The sequence below is a fragment of the Triplophysa dalaica genome, chromosome 4 (genome assembly GCF_015846415.1).
Source record: "Triplophysa dalaica isolate WHDGS20190420 chromosome 4, ASM1584641v1, whole genome shotgun sequence".
Taxonomy (NCBI): Eukaryota; Metazoa; Chordata; class Actinopteri; order Cypriniformes; family Nemacheilidae; genus Triplophysa; species Triplophysa dalaica.
In genome coordinates this window covers 1,039,200-1,056,815 of record NC_079545.1, presented here as the reverse complement: position 1 = coordinate 1,056,815, position 17,616 = coordinate 1,039,200, and the positions used below count along the sequence as shown (strand labels likewise).

The window sequence follows — 17,616 nt, the reverse complement described above, 5'->3', positions numbered from 1 at the left end:
AACGGTCAAAAACGTTGAGCTTCCCGGCCGTTTCCATGGTGACTGGTGAAATCTGTTTTTCATTGACAATGTCTTCATGTTGTTTCTGTGAGTCACGTTAACTCTGGGTATCTTGCGTGAGGTTGATTTACTCACTCTTCAAATGTGTTCTGGAAACAACATACCCAGAGTAAGCGAGGTTTAGTTTAACCAAACCAGAGTTCAGGGTTTAGCTGATGGTAACTTAACCTTCTTTCTGGTCAGTGGATGAACTCTTTCTCCAGACATCACACAAATACACATGTAAACAGCACACAATCCATTCGCCTCTCACTTTAAATGCCAAACTATTGTCGCCTAAACTAATAAAACCGGCTTAAGAATAGAAAATAAGCAACGCATTGGATAGATCCATCAAATATTGTTTTTAAGCCTTTAATACGCTGTTGTTCTCCAGCCAAGCGTGCGTTTTATGAAAGTTGAATTATTCGGGATACACATTACTCTAATAGGAAAATGACCTTTATAAAGTCAGTTTAGCGAGTCCTACAGATGTCAAAATGATTCTTCACCACTGCTCCTCCAGTTACACTATAAATATCACGTCTTCTACTGGTTATACTGGTTCCATATTACAATAAAACCTAGCGATACACGGTAGTTCGCTAGTTTTGTCAAAAAAATTGGCCCAAATATACATTTTGTATCATATACCTCATATTTTAATAGTCATTCAAAGCACATCTTGTACCAACATCTGGATGTAACTATTGAACAACTATTGTGACAAAAGAAAGATTCCTGATGAACCGCGTCCAAGCGTCTTCAATCGGTGTCATGCGTGTGGTTTTCTTTCATGACTTGAACGCTTGATGTTGTTTTGTTATCGACTCGATCCGGCGTGCATCCTTCACTCCGTCTCTTCCCGTTGAATATCATTTGCATAATGAAGGCGGCCCATTACCCGACGTGACAGACGTTTCCGCCGCAGACAAGAGCTCATTATTTTACAGATACATTAAACCGATAAAACGCATTCATCTGAAACTCTGCTAATCGTGTGTAAAGAGTGCGTTTCCCATCTCAAAACCATTATTTCATCCCGGCTGTGATGTTAAATACTAATTAAGATTAATAAATCATTCACAATCTTAACTCAGACAGTTCATGTACGCAGACTATAGAGCGTGAACCCGGACTGCTCAAATCCTCTCTTATTATAAAAAAATACAGACAACACATCACATGATCATTATAGAGATGAAACACGTGTGATATGAAGCAGAAATAAACTTTTAAAACTTCAATCTTGAAAACACAAACTGTTGATTGTGCGACAAACCAAATCACTAAATATGTACAATTTTTAAAGATAATGCAAATGTTTTCTCGCCATTATTGGAGGTTTGAGGTTTGTCAGTTCACCTAAAAATAAATATTTACATTTTGACAAATGTAGTGGTTTTTTGTTCACATGATGGAAGTCAATGGAGTTCAGCATTGTTTGATTAAAAACATTCTTCAAACTATCTTCTTTCGTGTTCTAAAGAAGAAAGACACTCAGACAGGTTCGACGTGACTTGAGGATGAATAAATAATGAATTTTGGTGAACTAAATTCAGATGCCAGGTTGCAGCTACTGTAGGTGGTTTCTAAGAACTCCATCAAATCTCAAACACTCCGCCGCCTCGTTCTCAAACCTCCAATATTCCGAACAACGAAAAGACAACTTCTGAGCAATAACATTTTCCTCCGGGATACATTGTTATTTCTTGTGAAACGAGACACAAGTCTTAATGGCATGCAGATAACATCTTATGAATCCCGTCAGAACCAAAAGTTCCCATCAGAAGAATCTCTAGTGTGCAGGGACTTGTCGGACGGGGTCGATTTTACACATCTAAATCCTATCAAACAACTGAAGAATATCGAGACGCTTTGCTCTCTGTTTCGTGTCAGTGGTGGAACCTCTGGAGTGTAGTGAAACCAGCTCGCTCCTGGAACGCCCGCGAAATCAAGCATTCACATCCATTCCCAAATAAAAGCAATCACACGCCTCTGTTCCCACTTCCCCTCACGGGCGACGGGGGGAGACACGACCGCCTCGTTCCGCCACGAAATTGAAATGTTAATGAAAGCTATTTATCATCAGAAAGCACAAATGATCTAAGCGTGTGAAGAGAGAGAGAGAGAAACCAATATAATCCCATTACTGGATGCAAAATACCAAACACAAGTGTTTCCTTAAACAACTTCCCAACAGCGCTTTGCCAAAGATCATTCTGAAATCTGCCAAAACTGCTTAAATTTCCCATAATGCACTCGCCACCGAGAACATAATTCCTCAGCTGGCAGGCTTTTAAGAAGACATTTAGCGTGAAATAAAAGGCATCCATCGCGATGTGTCAAGAAAGCTTTCTGGCTTCAGACGTGATGCGTCTGCGCTTTCACGCCATCGGTCTATACCTGATCCATACCGTAAGAACACACCGGCGTATGTTCGGGTTTGCAACAATGACGACAACAGCTTGCTTGAGAAAATGCAAAATAAATATAGCCCGTTTCCCCAAGGCTGCTGTAGGGTGAAGACAGCGTGTGTCAAACCAAGAGCTCTGAGAAGTGTTTTAATAACTATATGACGAGGAGAAGACATAGACAGAACGTTTTTAGTGTTGCAAAATAACAGAGCAAACGACACCCTGGTGAAATAAACAGTCAAATCATCTTTCACATCTGAAGAGGCTAAATGATGAACAGATACAGATGACCTTAACCATGATCCCAAACCCATCACTTTCTGCATTATAAAAAAGAAAGAAATTACTCTTTTGACTCGTGCAGTAACCATGGAATCCAAAATATATCTGGCATTTGAAACAATCCTTTGGATGTTTTACTTTAAAGTGAGATGAAATGATTAAAGCTGAACTCACCTCACTTCTCCCGGGTCCTCCGTGACCAACACATCCGTCTTACAGCTGGCGATGGGATTGATGGACAGCTCGACCGGAGGAACCACAAAACTCTTGCTGACCGGCAGCCAAAGGCCTTGACCCAGACTGTAGGATGACCTGCGGTGTGATTGACATCCACACAAAGAGAGACACACGTCCACTGAATATCAACCAGATATTATTCAAATACACAAATGAAGAGCAGCTAATCCAGTCAGTGACGTTTCATTGAAATACACAACAACAAAGCTTGGAAAAAAGAATCACATAGAAATGATGTGGAATGTGAAGAGAACGGTCTTCATCTGGTGTTCAGTGTGTGTCTGCTGTCTTTATCTTCTGTTACGTGCTGATAAAGCTTGAACTGTTTTCATATCATTAATGAGAAGAAATTCATCTACTTACTGACACTAATACTACAGATTAGACTTTGAATTTTAATGTCAATTCCACTATTGCAGACACATTATTAAACAAAGTATTTAGTTTAATTACATCAGAATTAACTGTAATTATATTTCAGCAAAAAAGAGTTATCCTTTACTTTACTTTAGGAAAACCTAAAGGAAGGTAATTAAATTACAGTAATTAATTACTTTGTAACCAGTTACACCCAACACTGGACCACCATCATATATCTGTGGTGCCAAATTGTATGAAATAGACTTTTTGTTCACGTCCCTGGAGCTGCTGTAGTTACAGTAAAACAAAACTTGGTGGTGCTCAAGCATACATTGAAGATTATTTATTTTTCTGTGTGACAAGCGAGTGTCAGAAGCATAAAGTGGCGCAGCGCCACCTTTTGTCAATCTTTGTCAGGGAGTTAACTTGCACGTTCATTCGGCTCATCGCCAGTGAAAATCGTTTGTGTATGAACGCCGAAAAACGTCTCGGCGATGGTGATAAGCGTGTGTGATTATCGTCCCCTTGTGGACAGGCCTTAAAGGTTAAGTTGCTAACATACATACAGTATATAAGGTCTATTTATTAGTTATTTTACCGCTTTAAAATGCTCTCTCTTACGGTTTAACTTTCTCAATTCCTTTCTTTATTTAAATCGTCTAAAATTCTGTTTAATTAAGATACAATTTATTAACATTTGATTTATAAAGTTATTTATTATGTACATAATTAAGCTTTTGTAATTGAAAATGATATCTGATGTTATTGAAAATGTATGTTTTGGAATTAATTTAGTTTGGAATAACGCAATATTATAGTGTCGTAAACCAAGTATTGTGTATTTTAGCGAATCGTACGCTGTTATTAAAAATGTGAACATTTGACACATAAACACATTATTTAGCAAAAAGACTTCATCCGTACAACATTTTACAAAACAGGCAAAAAAAATAAAAAAAATGATTTCAAATCTGCAATCTAAAGCACACAAACATATTTATCATCACATGCACCTTTATCCCTCACATATAACAAAGCGATTTATTTGCCCAGACGCTGGGGTCTAAACGCGCCCTGCTCTTGACCCTGCACGCAGACAAGCACATCTGAATTATTTTCCATCATTGCACACTTTCATTCATAAATCAGACAGCGATAGACCCGGCCGGCTCCGGACCATCAATTGACACTTCAGAGGGTATCGATCGGTTCCCTGAGCCTCCGCTATCAGTCAAGCGCTGCCAGATGAACTAAATGACTCGTGTGGTCAGTTGTTGGATGGCCTGGCTGAGTAAAGAGCGACTGAAGCCATGATATAACTTCCATTTATTTTCATCTTAGACGCGAGGAGGGAAAATCAGTTGGGGCCTGGAGTCTGGAAATGAGGAGAGGAGCAGACATATATCTCACTGCTAAATGAAGGAGAGACCGGGTTTAATTGAGAGAAGCAGAGTGGGATATCGCCATTACATTAGGTAATTGGCCAGCGCGGAGAACGCATTTGTTTCAGCTGAACCGGTCACAATAGACGTGCGGTGTGAACCTGAAATATAAATCACTGTAAATGTAGAACTCGACAAAAGATGCTACAGTTTGCATGTCCACACCACCAGGGTAATTACTGTTATCTGAAAATAATGAAAAAATATTTGTTAAAATGAAAGAAAATATAGGCCTAAATATTGCTTTAAGTAAAGACAGATGGATGGTGATAGTCACAGACTGATTGATAAAAACAGAAAAAAACACAGTAAAATATTTCTGTTAATCAAAATCTGAGAAAATACAGGCCAAATATTACTTACAAAACATTTAAGACAGACAGAGAGATGGAGACAGATTGATATAAAAAAACAGAACATTTTAACAACAACAAAAACATTTCTGTTAATAAAGATATTATAATATAGGCCTAAATATTACTTTAAAAACTTAAACTACAAGAAAATAAATAAAAATTGAATAGCAATTTAATTAAACAAATAAATCATAAAATGACAGATGCCTACAGATTCATACATGTGCAGCGTGTGGATTTGGAACATTTGTTTTGAGAATCACATGTAAATGCACATGTGAAACCCAAGGGATTACACGTGCAACATGTGCTGACATGAAAAACATGTCATGGTTGTGAGGAACATATGACCACATGTTGCACATATGATTCCATGGGTTTCACACAAGAAATGTTCCTCAACCACGTTTCACATGATGATGTGTTTTTTGCACATGTAAATGTCTTTTCTGTAAGTGATGTCAAACTTCTTTTTAATAATAAACTCCTCCTCCTGCATTTGATTGGTTTGTAGGTCTTTGTCTCATGCAAAGCCATTGAGAGGGAGAGTTTTGCCAACGGAAGTCCAAAACGCTGGGGCCTCACGTGATTGTTGGATCCTTCAGATAGATCCATAGGAAGTTATGGTTTCTCTTTAAATGCTTTTTTTTATTATTATTCATTAAATGGCTTTCCTCTTTAAATGGGTTAGACGTTCATCTCAGTTGGTCTGTTTAGTCGCAGCTATATGCATTACTAGTAACTTCTAAGAAATATTGAAACTGTGAAACACCAATCCATTGGAGTCAATGGCTCTGGTCTCATGTGAGTAAGCCACGCCCACAGATTTACCTACTGAAGTATACATAGATTAAAAACAAATCTGTCCAGCACTTTTCGCATATTGAGAAAATGTCCCGCATTTTACCAGTCAATTGGTTTTTAGTTGTCACATTGAGAAATGTATTTTAAACCAAAACGTACATGAGACATTTGTTGTGCCATTGTTCATTTAACTATTTAATAGTGCTGTGTCAAAGCAGTCCAAAGCACACCCGTGTCCAACGAGCTCACACATCACAACTATGTATTAAAGCCTGATTTTTACCAAATGTATGAGAAGATGGCAGTGATTTCAGTCATCAAGAGGCTCGCATGTCAACTTGGCGGATAAAAACTCACAAAAACATCATCAACTGTGTGGTTGTTTCAGAAACAACCGTAAACCTGTATCTATCTTTTATAAATGTGATCAAACTAAATACTCTTCGAAGATACGAAGTTTGCAATACTACTCTACAGGCACTCAAGATTAATATGAGATTGGCAGAAACCCTGTGTGTTACGCCCACTTCAATAATATTACATTTCAGAAGAGAAACTCTTTTTCATTATCTGATCGGTCTTTTATTCGGTTAGTTTTCTCCGTTTGAGAAGATCTTCAAAGTGAACAACATGATGGCAGCGCGTCTGATGTGTACTAAAAATTTAAAGAGACAGTACACCTTAAATGGAAATCACCATTAAAATGGGTTTATGTTATACAACATTTTATCATTCCCTAATTATGTTGTAGTTGGAATGGACTAAATAACAAATTATTTTTACGAGCTAAAAGGTAGAAAACTATATAAAAGTGTTTCATTCTCTTATTATATCCCAGTTCCACGCTACCTTTCAATGCTGTTCCACATTGTCCCACACAAACGGATCACCTGTCCCACATTTGGTTTGTTGGGTGGTGGTCACCCTTGGTCACAATATAACAAACATCATTCATTCATGCTCGACTGTGACGGGTTACGTCAGAACAGCACACAAATCTATAGTGAAGTGCTGCGGCTGTTGACGTTGTCTCCAGCACATGACAAATAAATAAATAAAGCCACCAAACATTCACGGTGGTCCTGAACCCGGCTTCAACAGCTCCGAAACTCCCTCCCCTACCAGGTGGAAGACGCCCAGGGCAAATTCATCCCACAAAGTCCCCGAGCCTTCAGAAGCTCAGCGTGTTCAGTATGAGGGCGCGTGACACCCGGTGAGGGACGCCCGTCTGGGCTCTGAGGCCCGGGGGATTGTCATGTTCAGTACGGAGGACAGACAGTTCGGCAGGCGGTCCACGAGACGTGTGCTCACCTGAAGATCTTCTCAGGAGCCTGTTCACCCGTCACCAGATCATAACCTCTCTCCAGGTTGGAATACGGCCACGGACTGCGGAACAAACCAAAAAAGACCTTCAGAAACAATTCGACTGATACTTGAAATCAAACTGCCCACTATAGTCAGCTTTTGTCTTAGGTGTCACACTTTTATCATCCCATGACGCTAAAGCTGACGTTTGGCCCGTTTCATTACACCAGCTGTGGGACGGGCCGAGTTCACTGAGTTCATTAACGTGAGCGGCGTGAGGTGATGAATAATCTATCAGTCAGTGTGTTAGTGAGACGCTGACGGCGCTTTGTGACACTCACCCTTCATTGCGACCCCAGTCGGTGCGAACGCACAAATGCTCGTGCTCCGGGTCAGACTCGTAACCCTCCAGACAGCTGCACTCGCCTGAACACAAAAACATGTACACACAGACACACACACATGCACAGACAGACACACACACACACACACACGCACACACACACACAGACAGACAGACAGACAGACAGACAGACACACACACACACACACACACACACACACACACAGACAGACACGCACACACACAAACAGACAGACAGACACACATACACACACACACACACACACAGACAGACACACACACAAACAAACAGAGAGACACACACACACACAAACAGACAGACACACACACACACACACACACACACAGACAGACACACACACAAACAAACAGAGAGACACACACACACACACACAAACAGACAGACACGCACACACAAACACACACACACAGACACGCACACACACAAACAGACAGAAACGCAAGCACACACACAGACAGACACTCACACACACACAGACAGACACACACATGAGCAAACACATACACACACACAGACAGACAGACACGCACACGAGCAAACACATACACACACAGACAGACAGACACGCACACACACAAACAGACAGAAACAAGAGCAAACACATACACACACACACACGCACAGATTATAGTCATATTTTATGTGAAGCTCAAACATGAGCTCTGTAAACTGAAGAATGAAAGTGAGACACACTGACGCTTTTTTAACATAATTCATTTGAGTTAATCTCAGTTCTCACACTCAGATATCCCTTAATATTTATCTGACGGAACTTTAATATTTGTTTGCGGTTTTGCTCGTCTCACTGATCAAAGCAGCAACATCACAGCAGCATTTACTCTTTTCATTTCTTTCTATAAACTTGTAAATCAAATCAAAGAAGTTTGTGATTTGTAAACAACATAAAACGAAACAAAGTCAAACATTACACTGAAATTGAAAAATAAAAAGTGCTGTGTCATCTGCAGCATCGCTCTTTAAAATCAAAGACTTGAGCACTTTTGTTGGAGAATATTATGAATATTACCAGATCTGCGTCTTTTTATAGAGCCGCAAGTCTCAACAATGTGTCAAACTGAGCTCAGATTTGTCTCGTCTGCAATCAAAAGTCAAGATTATTTAAGACCTCAATCAAACTTGAGTCTAATCCAGAATATTTCACTTTAACAATCTAAATTCATTTACACCTCAAGACTTCATGTGTTTACACACAATCACACTCTCATCTGATTCTCTTTTTATTTCTCCTGAGCATTTCTAGGAAAGACTTCCAGGAAAGTTAAAAGAAACACAACTGAGTACCTTTGAGCAAAAACAATAAACGTCAGGTTGCCATAAACACAATAATATCATTTCTTTTCTTTAACAGAATGTTCAAATGAATGAAGATAACATCAGCACCTCAGACTCATAAAGTGAGAATATATGAGATAACAGACAGCAGTTCAGATGCTCAGATGTGAGGTTCATTTCTAAACTCAAGCTGGCTGGAGGGGAATTGAAAGAATGATAAAAGTCATCTCGCAAACTGCCCAGACACACATTCATATTTCATGAGCTCGAGGTATGAATATTAGAAATAATTTACACATGCCTGTATTCCCACTATGATGATAATACTATTCATTGTGTTTATGCCTCTGATTTCACGACTTATTCTCGTGGAAATCATTTCTCTCATCACTCAGGGCAACAGATGCCACTTGTGTCCAACTCGACATGATTTCTGTTATCCTTCCCAATTCTTCTGTGATACACAACAGATGTTAAGCACTGTTACAATCACATTATAAATGAACGGTCAACAAAATGAATACAAATGCTCACAACATTCAAGATCTGATGGCCAAAAAACTTGTTTTTAGCATCTGTTATAATGAAGACATATAACAAGAACGAGAGAGATGCTTTCACAAAAATGAGCACCATTGCAAATGTGATGTTTGTTTTATACAAACATTTAACAAACAAGACGTTAATAATAAACGACTTACAGTTTAGACACAACTATGAAACTTTATTACAAATCTTATGTTATATTAAAAATGTTCTTTTAAAGCAAAATGACGTCTGGAAAAAGTGAAACATAGGAACATGTGACCTTCAGTGTTGCCGTCATGTGCAACTTGAAGAGATTACATTTTATATTCGATATTCCACAGCTCTAACTCTAACATAATACTATAATACTATTCTATTTTAATGATACTATACAAGTGTATAGTATCATTCAATGTCAGTCACTTTGGATGCATCTTGCATCTGCCAAATGCATAAATGTAAATGTAATGAACCAACATATGTTCTTTGGGTAACACTTCAGTATAGGGGGCATTTCTCATTTAAAGTTGTTATTATCATGCCTATTATTGGCAAATTGCCTGTTTATAAGTGGTTATAAAGCACATATTCTGCATGATCCTACACTACATCCCTAATCCAACCCAATACCTAAACCTAATAACTACATTACTGACTATTAAACAGCCACAAATGAAGAGTTTATCAGGGAAAAGTCGTAGTTAATGGCTGGTTAATAGTGAGAATTGCCCCCTATAATGAAGTGTTACCCAAAGAACATATGTTCTTTGTGTCACCCTCACAAAGAAAGTGTGAGGTTTATTTTTAGGAGAAAAGCTGATCTGACATCAGTGGACAGCTGGTGCGCTCGACCTCTGTGTTTACACGCCTCTGTCTCAGGCTTGATCGGCTCAAGTCGACACACGGCTGTACAATAACAATAACTGCACAATTAAACTGTAAATCCACTTTAAGTAATAGCGATGCCTGCGGTGCTGGATTACCCAGCATGCACTGCTGCACCAATAAAACACATGAACTACTGCTGTAATGTTCTACACTGGCGATGTTGTGTTCTGGGTTGTTTAGAGAACATTGACGTTCCTAACCATGTTTTTGACAATCAATGGATCTTTTGGATTACCAGTTTTACGACAAATTGTACCATTGGTACAGAAAATACCATAGTAAATTTGCGGATAAGAAATAAATGAGAGTGTGATTGTGTGTAAAATAATGTAGATTGTTGAGGTGAAATTATCTGGATTTGAGTCAATGTGTTGAGAAATGTTTGAGGATCTTCACTAATATTGACTTTTGAAATCGCAGACGAGACAAATGTGAGCTCAGTTTGACACATTGTTGACATCTCTTCTCAAACTCTGATGAGATTAATCCTGAGAAATATCTGAGACACAGAAGAGATTTTGCTGTTTTTTGTTAGATAAATATAATATTATAAAGAAAACACATTGTTTCTTATCCTTAATAAGAGTAGAAAAAGTACTTCCTAGAAAGATTCAAATATAAACAATTCTGGAAACTCTCAATAACACTGTGGATTTTCATAATTTTTCTGGGGGACCCTTGCAACCTTCTGGAGGACCCCTGGGGGAACCGGTATCCTAGTTTGAAAACCCCTAGTCTAGATACTATAGTGTTTTTGCACCTTACCGTAGTAAAAAGCATTTTGTACTATAGTATATTATTAAATGTGGGTGGTCACATAAGAAACACACATCAGCTCAGCGCGCTCAACACCGCATTTCCGTGGATGAAAGACTTTTTGCTGTGCTCTGATAAAGACCATAAACAGAATTTATTGCACGCGTTCAGCTCCATTACAAAGTCCTTGATTTAATATTCAGAATCAACTGAAAGTGTTTGTTGTTTGTTTGGCTTCTGCTGACACACTTGAGAAACTTCTTAACTTCTTAAAAAAGAAACTTGCCAAAAGCCCAGTTCTCGCTTTCACATGATGGTGGATTCACCTCCAATGGTTCTGATCATTAAGACTCTTTTGTCGAGGGCAGTTTTCTGATCTGGAGGTTCACGGCGTCGGCAGGAGGAGAGAGACGATGGCGTCTGCTGAGAAGATTCATCACGTCGGGTGGCAGCAGAGAGAACAAATACGACTGCTAAACCTTCAACATCATCAAATGACACAAGCATTTTGTTTTCTATAAGTTGTCAGCGTGGGAGAGAGAGAAATATTTATAGCGGCGAATACGAGAGAGGGTCGGCTAGTTTTTATTAAGTCATGAGCAAATCATACATTTACGAGAGAGGAGAGAATCAGAGGCGATAACCTTGCGGTTTAATCAAAAGGCGGTTGTGGGTCGAGATTGAGCTGGCGCGCGGCCCGGACGGCTGAACGCTCTCTCACAGAGCCGGTGTGTGTGGAAAGACAAGAGGCTTTTATCAGCCAATTCTCCAACAGAGACAAACGTCTGATAAGACTCGGACCAGCTGCGCTCGCTTCTGCCAGATACGCCAGAGCAGCAAAACATCTCTGCATTTGTGTAAAAGAATCGCTCGTCTAACGTGTCTTTCTAATACAGCACTCCTCTTTCTTTACATGAGAAATGTGCAATAACGTGCCTGACACTTTAAACATCTCTGTTTGGAACAATATATTGAATATTGTGTACTTTACGTCTGAACATTTGTTTCTTATCATTCGGTGAACTGTCCCTTTAAAAAAAAAGATCAATATAAACTGTAATATATAATAAGTATTCACATGCAACACTTGAAAAGTTCTTGATATTTCGGCGACACTTCACAATAAGGTGCTATTTGTTAACAATCAGTTATGCATAAACTAACATAAACAACATCATTTATAAAATAATAAACAGTTTAAATCCAAAATTAGATAAATCATGTTTTTTATTGTGCATTCCAATTAATATCAATCACACCACAGTTGGCTTGTTTGGATTTAAGCCATAATAAGTCAAAAAATAACTCACAATAAACGTGATAACATTACATGATTTTAGAAAATAAAAAAAACGAGTTATCTCATTTTGGAAACAAACTCTTCATCTTAATGATTTTAGGATTTCTATTAACAAATAATAAGTGGTAGTTATGACTAATTTAACCCGTCATTCCACGCTTCAATTGGTTTAATCAGATTTAGTTACATGAAGTCATAAAACATTCAAATCAAATAGCTTCAAGAACAAACTTCTAAGTGAAAAACACGTGATATCAGAAGAAATAAAGGAAGCCATTTCAATGCTATTGTTATACCACACACACACACAAACACACTTGACATCTGTATTATACACACACAAACAGTCAGAAGTGCAGTCGTTCTTTCATCAAGAGCACAGAAACAAAGAGAATCTGCTCCACTTGACCGGCTCTGAGAGAACACAATGGAATCTATTTCCATCCAGCGGTGATGAAGATGACAAACCTCCAAAGCACAAAACATCCCACAGTGTACCAGTTACACAACTGCTCAGACGTATATCCATATAAATTCACACCAGTGAGATAAGAGTATATATCGAGTATAACAGTTTTATCACTACATAATATATACATCAACTGCTGTGTTTGTTATACAAAATCACTTTGACATAATCGCAAAATAAATGTGATAAATGTGCTGCTACTGTACATACACTGTAAACATTTTTTTTGTTGGTTGAACTTTAAAATAATTGCCTTAAAAATGGTTAATTCAACTGTTAGTATAAATTATATATATTATAAATATTAGTTATCTTACTGAATTTCTCGTTGAGTTGAATTAACACATTTTTATAGTGTAGGTTTTATAATTATAATCCTGGTTATTTTAGCCAATATAAAGATCACAAGTCTTTTAACCTCTTCACCCATTGACTCTGGAAACATGTATTTTTTATTTAAAAATAGACAAAAAAAGTCAACTGAATCGAAAATAAAAATTAAACGTATAAAATACATTTATTAAAATATATATTCCTTATAAGTAATAAAAATAATGTAAATGCAAATAAAATAAAATAAAATAAAATAAATAAAAATGCAATTCGCCGTGTTGTTTCTCAATACATTTTCTACTTCAGCAAGAAGCGAAAACGTGCCAAGATCTTAGTTCTGTGTGAGTCACCGTAGTGCTTTGAAAGGGAGGGAGGGAGGGAGGGAGGGGTGGAGTGAGCCATTAACGTCACCACTAGAAGCCGCTCAAACACTGGACCTTTAAAAACCCAATGTAATATGGAGGAGTGCAGATCTTTATGATGCATGTTATCGCTCACACGTGATTTAAAGAAACAGTACGGATGGTTTAACCGACAGTTCGTCTCATCTCACTTTATTCTGCACATGTTCTGGTTAGACCCCCTGTGTGCAGGTCTCGAGGAGCCTAAACGTCTGTGAGGAGATGAAGAGAAGAAACCAAGAAGCTCTCCAGCGAGCGTTCAGCTGAAGCTAAGCTCAAAATCACTCCACAAAACCAGATAACAATTCTCTATCATTAACATCACAATGTCTCCACTTACATCCCAAACACTCAGAAAGAGAAGAAGAGTTTCTGCGGCACGGCTTTGAATTGCTCTCCGAGTCATTGACTCGGGCTTTACGACTGGCCTCTTTTGCATCTTTGTTGAGAAAATGGCATTTAAAGCTCGTAAATAAAGCGCATGATCCATTAAGTAAAACGCAGATGGCCACATGTTGACTGATTCATGAGCCAAATCAATTTTTCAAATGAAGGGGCCGGTAAACCGGATGCCAGTCGCTGTGTTAATTCAGACGTATTAAATGTGTCCGTCGCCGATGTCCGGCCATAAATCTATAGATTGAACGGGTCACATAAACAAAGCTGGAACACTGTTATTCATCAGTGACTGATGCCAATCCATACATACACCACCGCTTATGATCATAATAAAGATATAAAGTGTGTACTGTATGTACATTTTTCAATAAAATATTCAACAATTCATATGAATTTGTGTTTTTAAAAAGGAATAGATATTAAAAAACATTAAATATTGAGCAGGATGTCTCATGACAAAAACATTTGCTTAATAATGTAGACGTCAGGTGATGTGTGGTTGCAGGTGCATGTGTATATTGTTTATTGTACACAAATGCAAATATTTCTTGTGAAAACGCCAGTATGAACCATCAGCTGTTAACCAGTAAATCCAGTACAAAATGTGTTTTCCAGCAGGATTTAATGGTGTTTTATTGGTTCCCATCTGCCAGATAATATTACACCAATAGAACCCAACACATTATCGGTAGAAACCCACAGAGAATATTATAGTTTCTATAAAAAACAATTCACATTATAATCATTAAATCTATAAGAATGTTTGTGATGATGTGGAGGGTGTGCTTTCTTTATTTAGAATCAAGATTAAATCATAAATCATGATATAACATTTTAAAATATAATATCTATTTTTACTACAAGTTAAACCTACATGATATCGCATAGAGCTGTGGAAAGATTTGAACCATTTTAAACCATTTTACTATTTTTAGGTATGTGTTTAGGTAAAATTGTCATTTTTTTGTTTCATGCGAAGTTGTAACAATATATAACACATTGTTTTTTTGTTGCAGAAAATGGAAACTGGAGAAACAGCTGAACAACAGAAAATAAGTTCATATTCACACATTTCTTCATGTATTTTGATGTGATGACAGTGTTCATGTGTCTTGTCATTAATTTTCTCTCACTAACATACAGCGCTTAACAACTACACAATCTGAATAGAATCTGTCAGACATCAGGATGACACACAACACAAAAACTGACTTGAAAACAGGGACTGCAAACCACTTCACACCATCACTTCATTCTAGAACACCATATAGATCACTACACCAGCGGCGGTGCTAGGGGTGGGCTTAGGCTGATGTACCGAATGTTTTCACTAATGTTTTATTACCATGTTGTGTACGAATCACTTAGGGGCCGTTTAGATTTTTGCGTGTATACCCATGAAAAAAATGTGAGTGGGTCCTTCCTTCTTGCAATAAACATTTGGAGTGCAAAAACAACAGCGCTCTCCAAGCAGCATCTGTGGCGTAGTGTGAGTAAGACTCCATATAAGAGGTTTAATTGAAATGAACTGGTCAATCTATGAGGTTTTATTTATATGAGCTTGTCAATATCAATCTAATTGAGGCGGCAGGATTTGCTAGGAACTGAAGCCGAGGTAAAGGTCCGCTTTAACTGTGAAAGAGCCAGCGCCATAGGCCTTTTCACTTTCCCCTCTTTCTTTTATCGTTGAAGTCATTTTTTGGAGGCGTTTGTCTTTATTTGAAAGGACAGTGGAGAAAAGACAGGAAAGCTTTGGTTAGAGACAGGGAGTGGGACCGGCAAAAGACGCTTCGGACGGGATTCGAATTTGGATTGTGCTGCACATTCACTGGCACTACATGTCAGCGAACTAATCACACAGAGATTGACATTTTCTCCCTCTTTCTGGTGCTTTGGAGTTTGCGATCCCTTGGGTTCTGCCGTTACTATTTGAGAACAATTGACGCGCATTAACATTTCAATAACAAACCGGAGTACACAACCGATATCAAGAAATGCACAATGCGGTGGAGAACAGATGGAGGTGCCCTGTTTAAAGTTTGGCATATGGACCCGGACCTGACATGATACAGCACTGGATTCAAACACGTATGTGGAGCTCTCTGGGCAATATATGGGATATCCTCTCACATTAGAACCGCTCACACTCACACTTATTATTCAGATCAACTTTTCATCAACTATTTCATTTTGAACAATTCAAACAATTTGACTGAAGAGACCAAACATATTCTGAATGATTTATCTGAGGTAACAAACAAACAAACAAACCTTACTGCTGCAACGGAGAAGAATACTACAAAAAATGACTTTCTTACTCAGTAGTTTTGTCTTGTTTTCCAGTGCAAATGTCTGATATTCTTGAATTAAGATGTATTTTCTAGATGAGCAAAATAATCTGCCAATGGGGTAAGAAAAGCCATCTTGAATCAAGGTTTTACTTAGTCACTGAATTCAAGATTATTTTTCATACCTCATTGACATGTTTTTTGCTTGTTTTAAGGACAAATTCACTGAAATTTCTTATCTTTGGTCTAATAGCAAATCTTGTTTTTTTTAGGTCATCTTGCTCATCACGAAAATGCATAATGATTCAACGATTTATTTTACTGGAGAACCATACAAAAATACAAGTAAGAAAGCCCTAACCCTAACCAGAAATATGAAATTTCAGTGAATTTCTTACTTTATATCATCAGTTCAGGACGCAACAAAAAACAAAACAAATTTTATTAGTATCATTCAACTAAGTGTCACTGAGATCCCTGAAAATTTACTTGAGACTTGAGAAAAGTCATGACAAATAATAAAAGATGCAGTAACACTTGCTTTAGATACACACTAGTTTGTTTTTGTCTGTGTGTTCTTTTGTCCATCGTGGCCATCAGCTCCTTCAGATAACATTCACCATCTCCATAATGACCCAAACTATCTCTCCTTATTCATATCCACCTTTTAAACATCTCTCTCTCTCTCTCTCTCTCTCTCTCTCTCGGCTGACAGAGCACTTTTAACTTGGCGTTCCTCTTGGTTTTCCTGATCCACATTAACATTTATGAATGTAACCTTTGGAGTTTGTTTAGGCGGCGGTATCATTCATATCTGACGGTGCATTAGTGAAGTCATCCGGCTCTTGAAACATTCTGTGCTTAAAGTTGCAGGGTTTATTCTAACATGGGGTCACACTCTCATACAGAAGCATTCTTTACTTCGCTTCCTCACATTTTAAAGAAAGGCCGTTTAATAGACAGTATGAGTATAAATGTCAGAGTCTTTACAGAGGAGCTGTATTCATTCAAATACACGCAGACCTACTGTATATACTGTACACACAACCACAACTGCTCCGTATACAGTCTGAATTAAATCAATAAACACAATTTAAAGGGACAGTTTGACCAAAAAGAAAAGAAAACCCGGTCATTATTTATTCACCCTCAACAGCACCGCCATATTGGGGAGGACAAAGATGTCCTAATCTCACGAACAGAGAGCTGTGTGTTTATAGAAAAATAAAAACACAATAACGTTTATATTTTGATGAGCTGATTTCAATGGTTTATGATCTATGTGGGGTAAAAACATCTATCCAAAATGCAACGCCCACTATTTTTCTCAAAA

The 17,616-nt window shown here is 38.0% G+C and overlaps 1 protein-coding gene across 1 annotated transcript in view; it reads right to left on the bottom strand.

Annotated features, from left to right (window-relative positions):
• The window catches only part of LOC130418786 (astrotactin-2-like), a 238,938-nt gene that overhangs the window by 95,153 nt on the left and 126,169 nt on the right, over positions 1 to 17,616 (bottom strand). The window contains exons 8-10 of the mRNA XM_056744877.1: positions 7,584 to 7,668; positions 7,249 to 7,323; positions 2,913 to 3,050 (exon numbers count right to left, since the gene is read on the bottom strand). Coding sequence (XP_056600855.1) covers positions 2,913 to 3,050; positions 7,249 to 7,323; positions 7,584 to 7,668 — 298 coding nt within the window. The remainder of the gene's footprint in view (positions 1 to 2,912; positions 3,051 to 7,248; positions 7,324 to 7,583; positions 7,669 to 17,616) is intronic.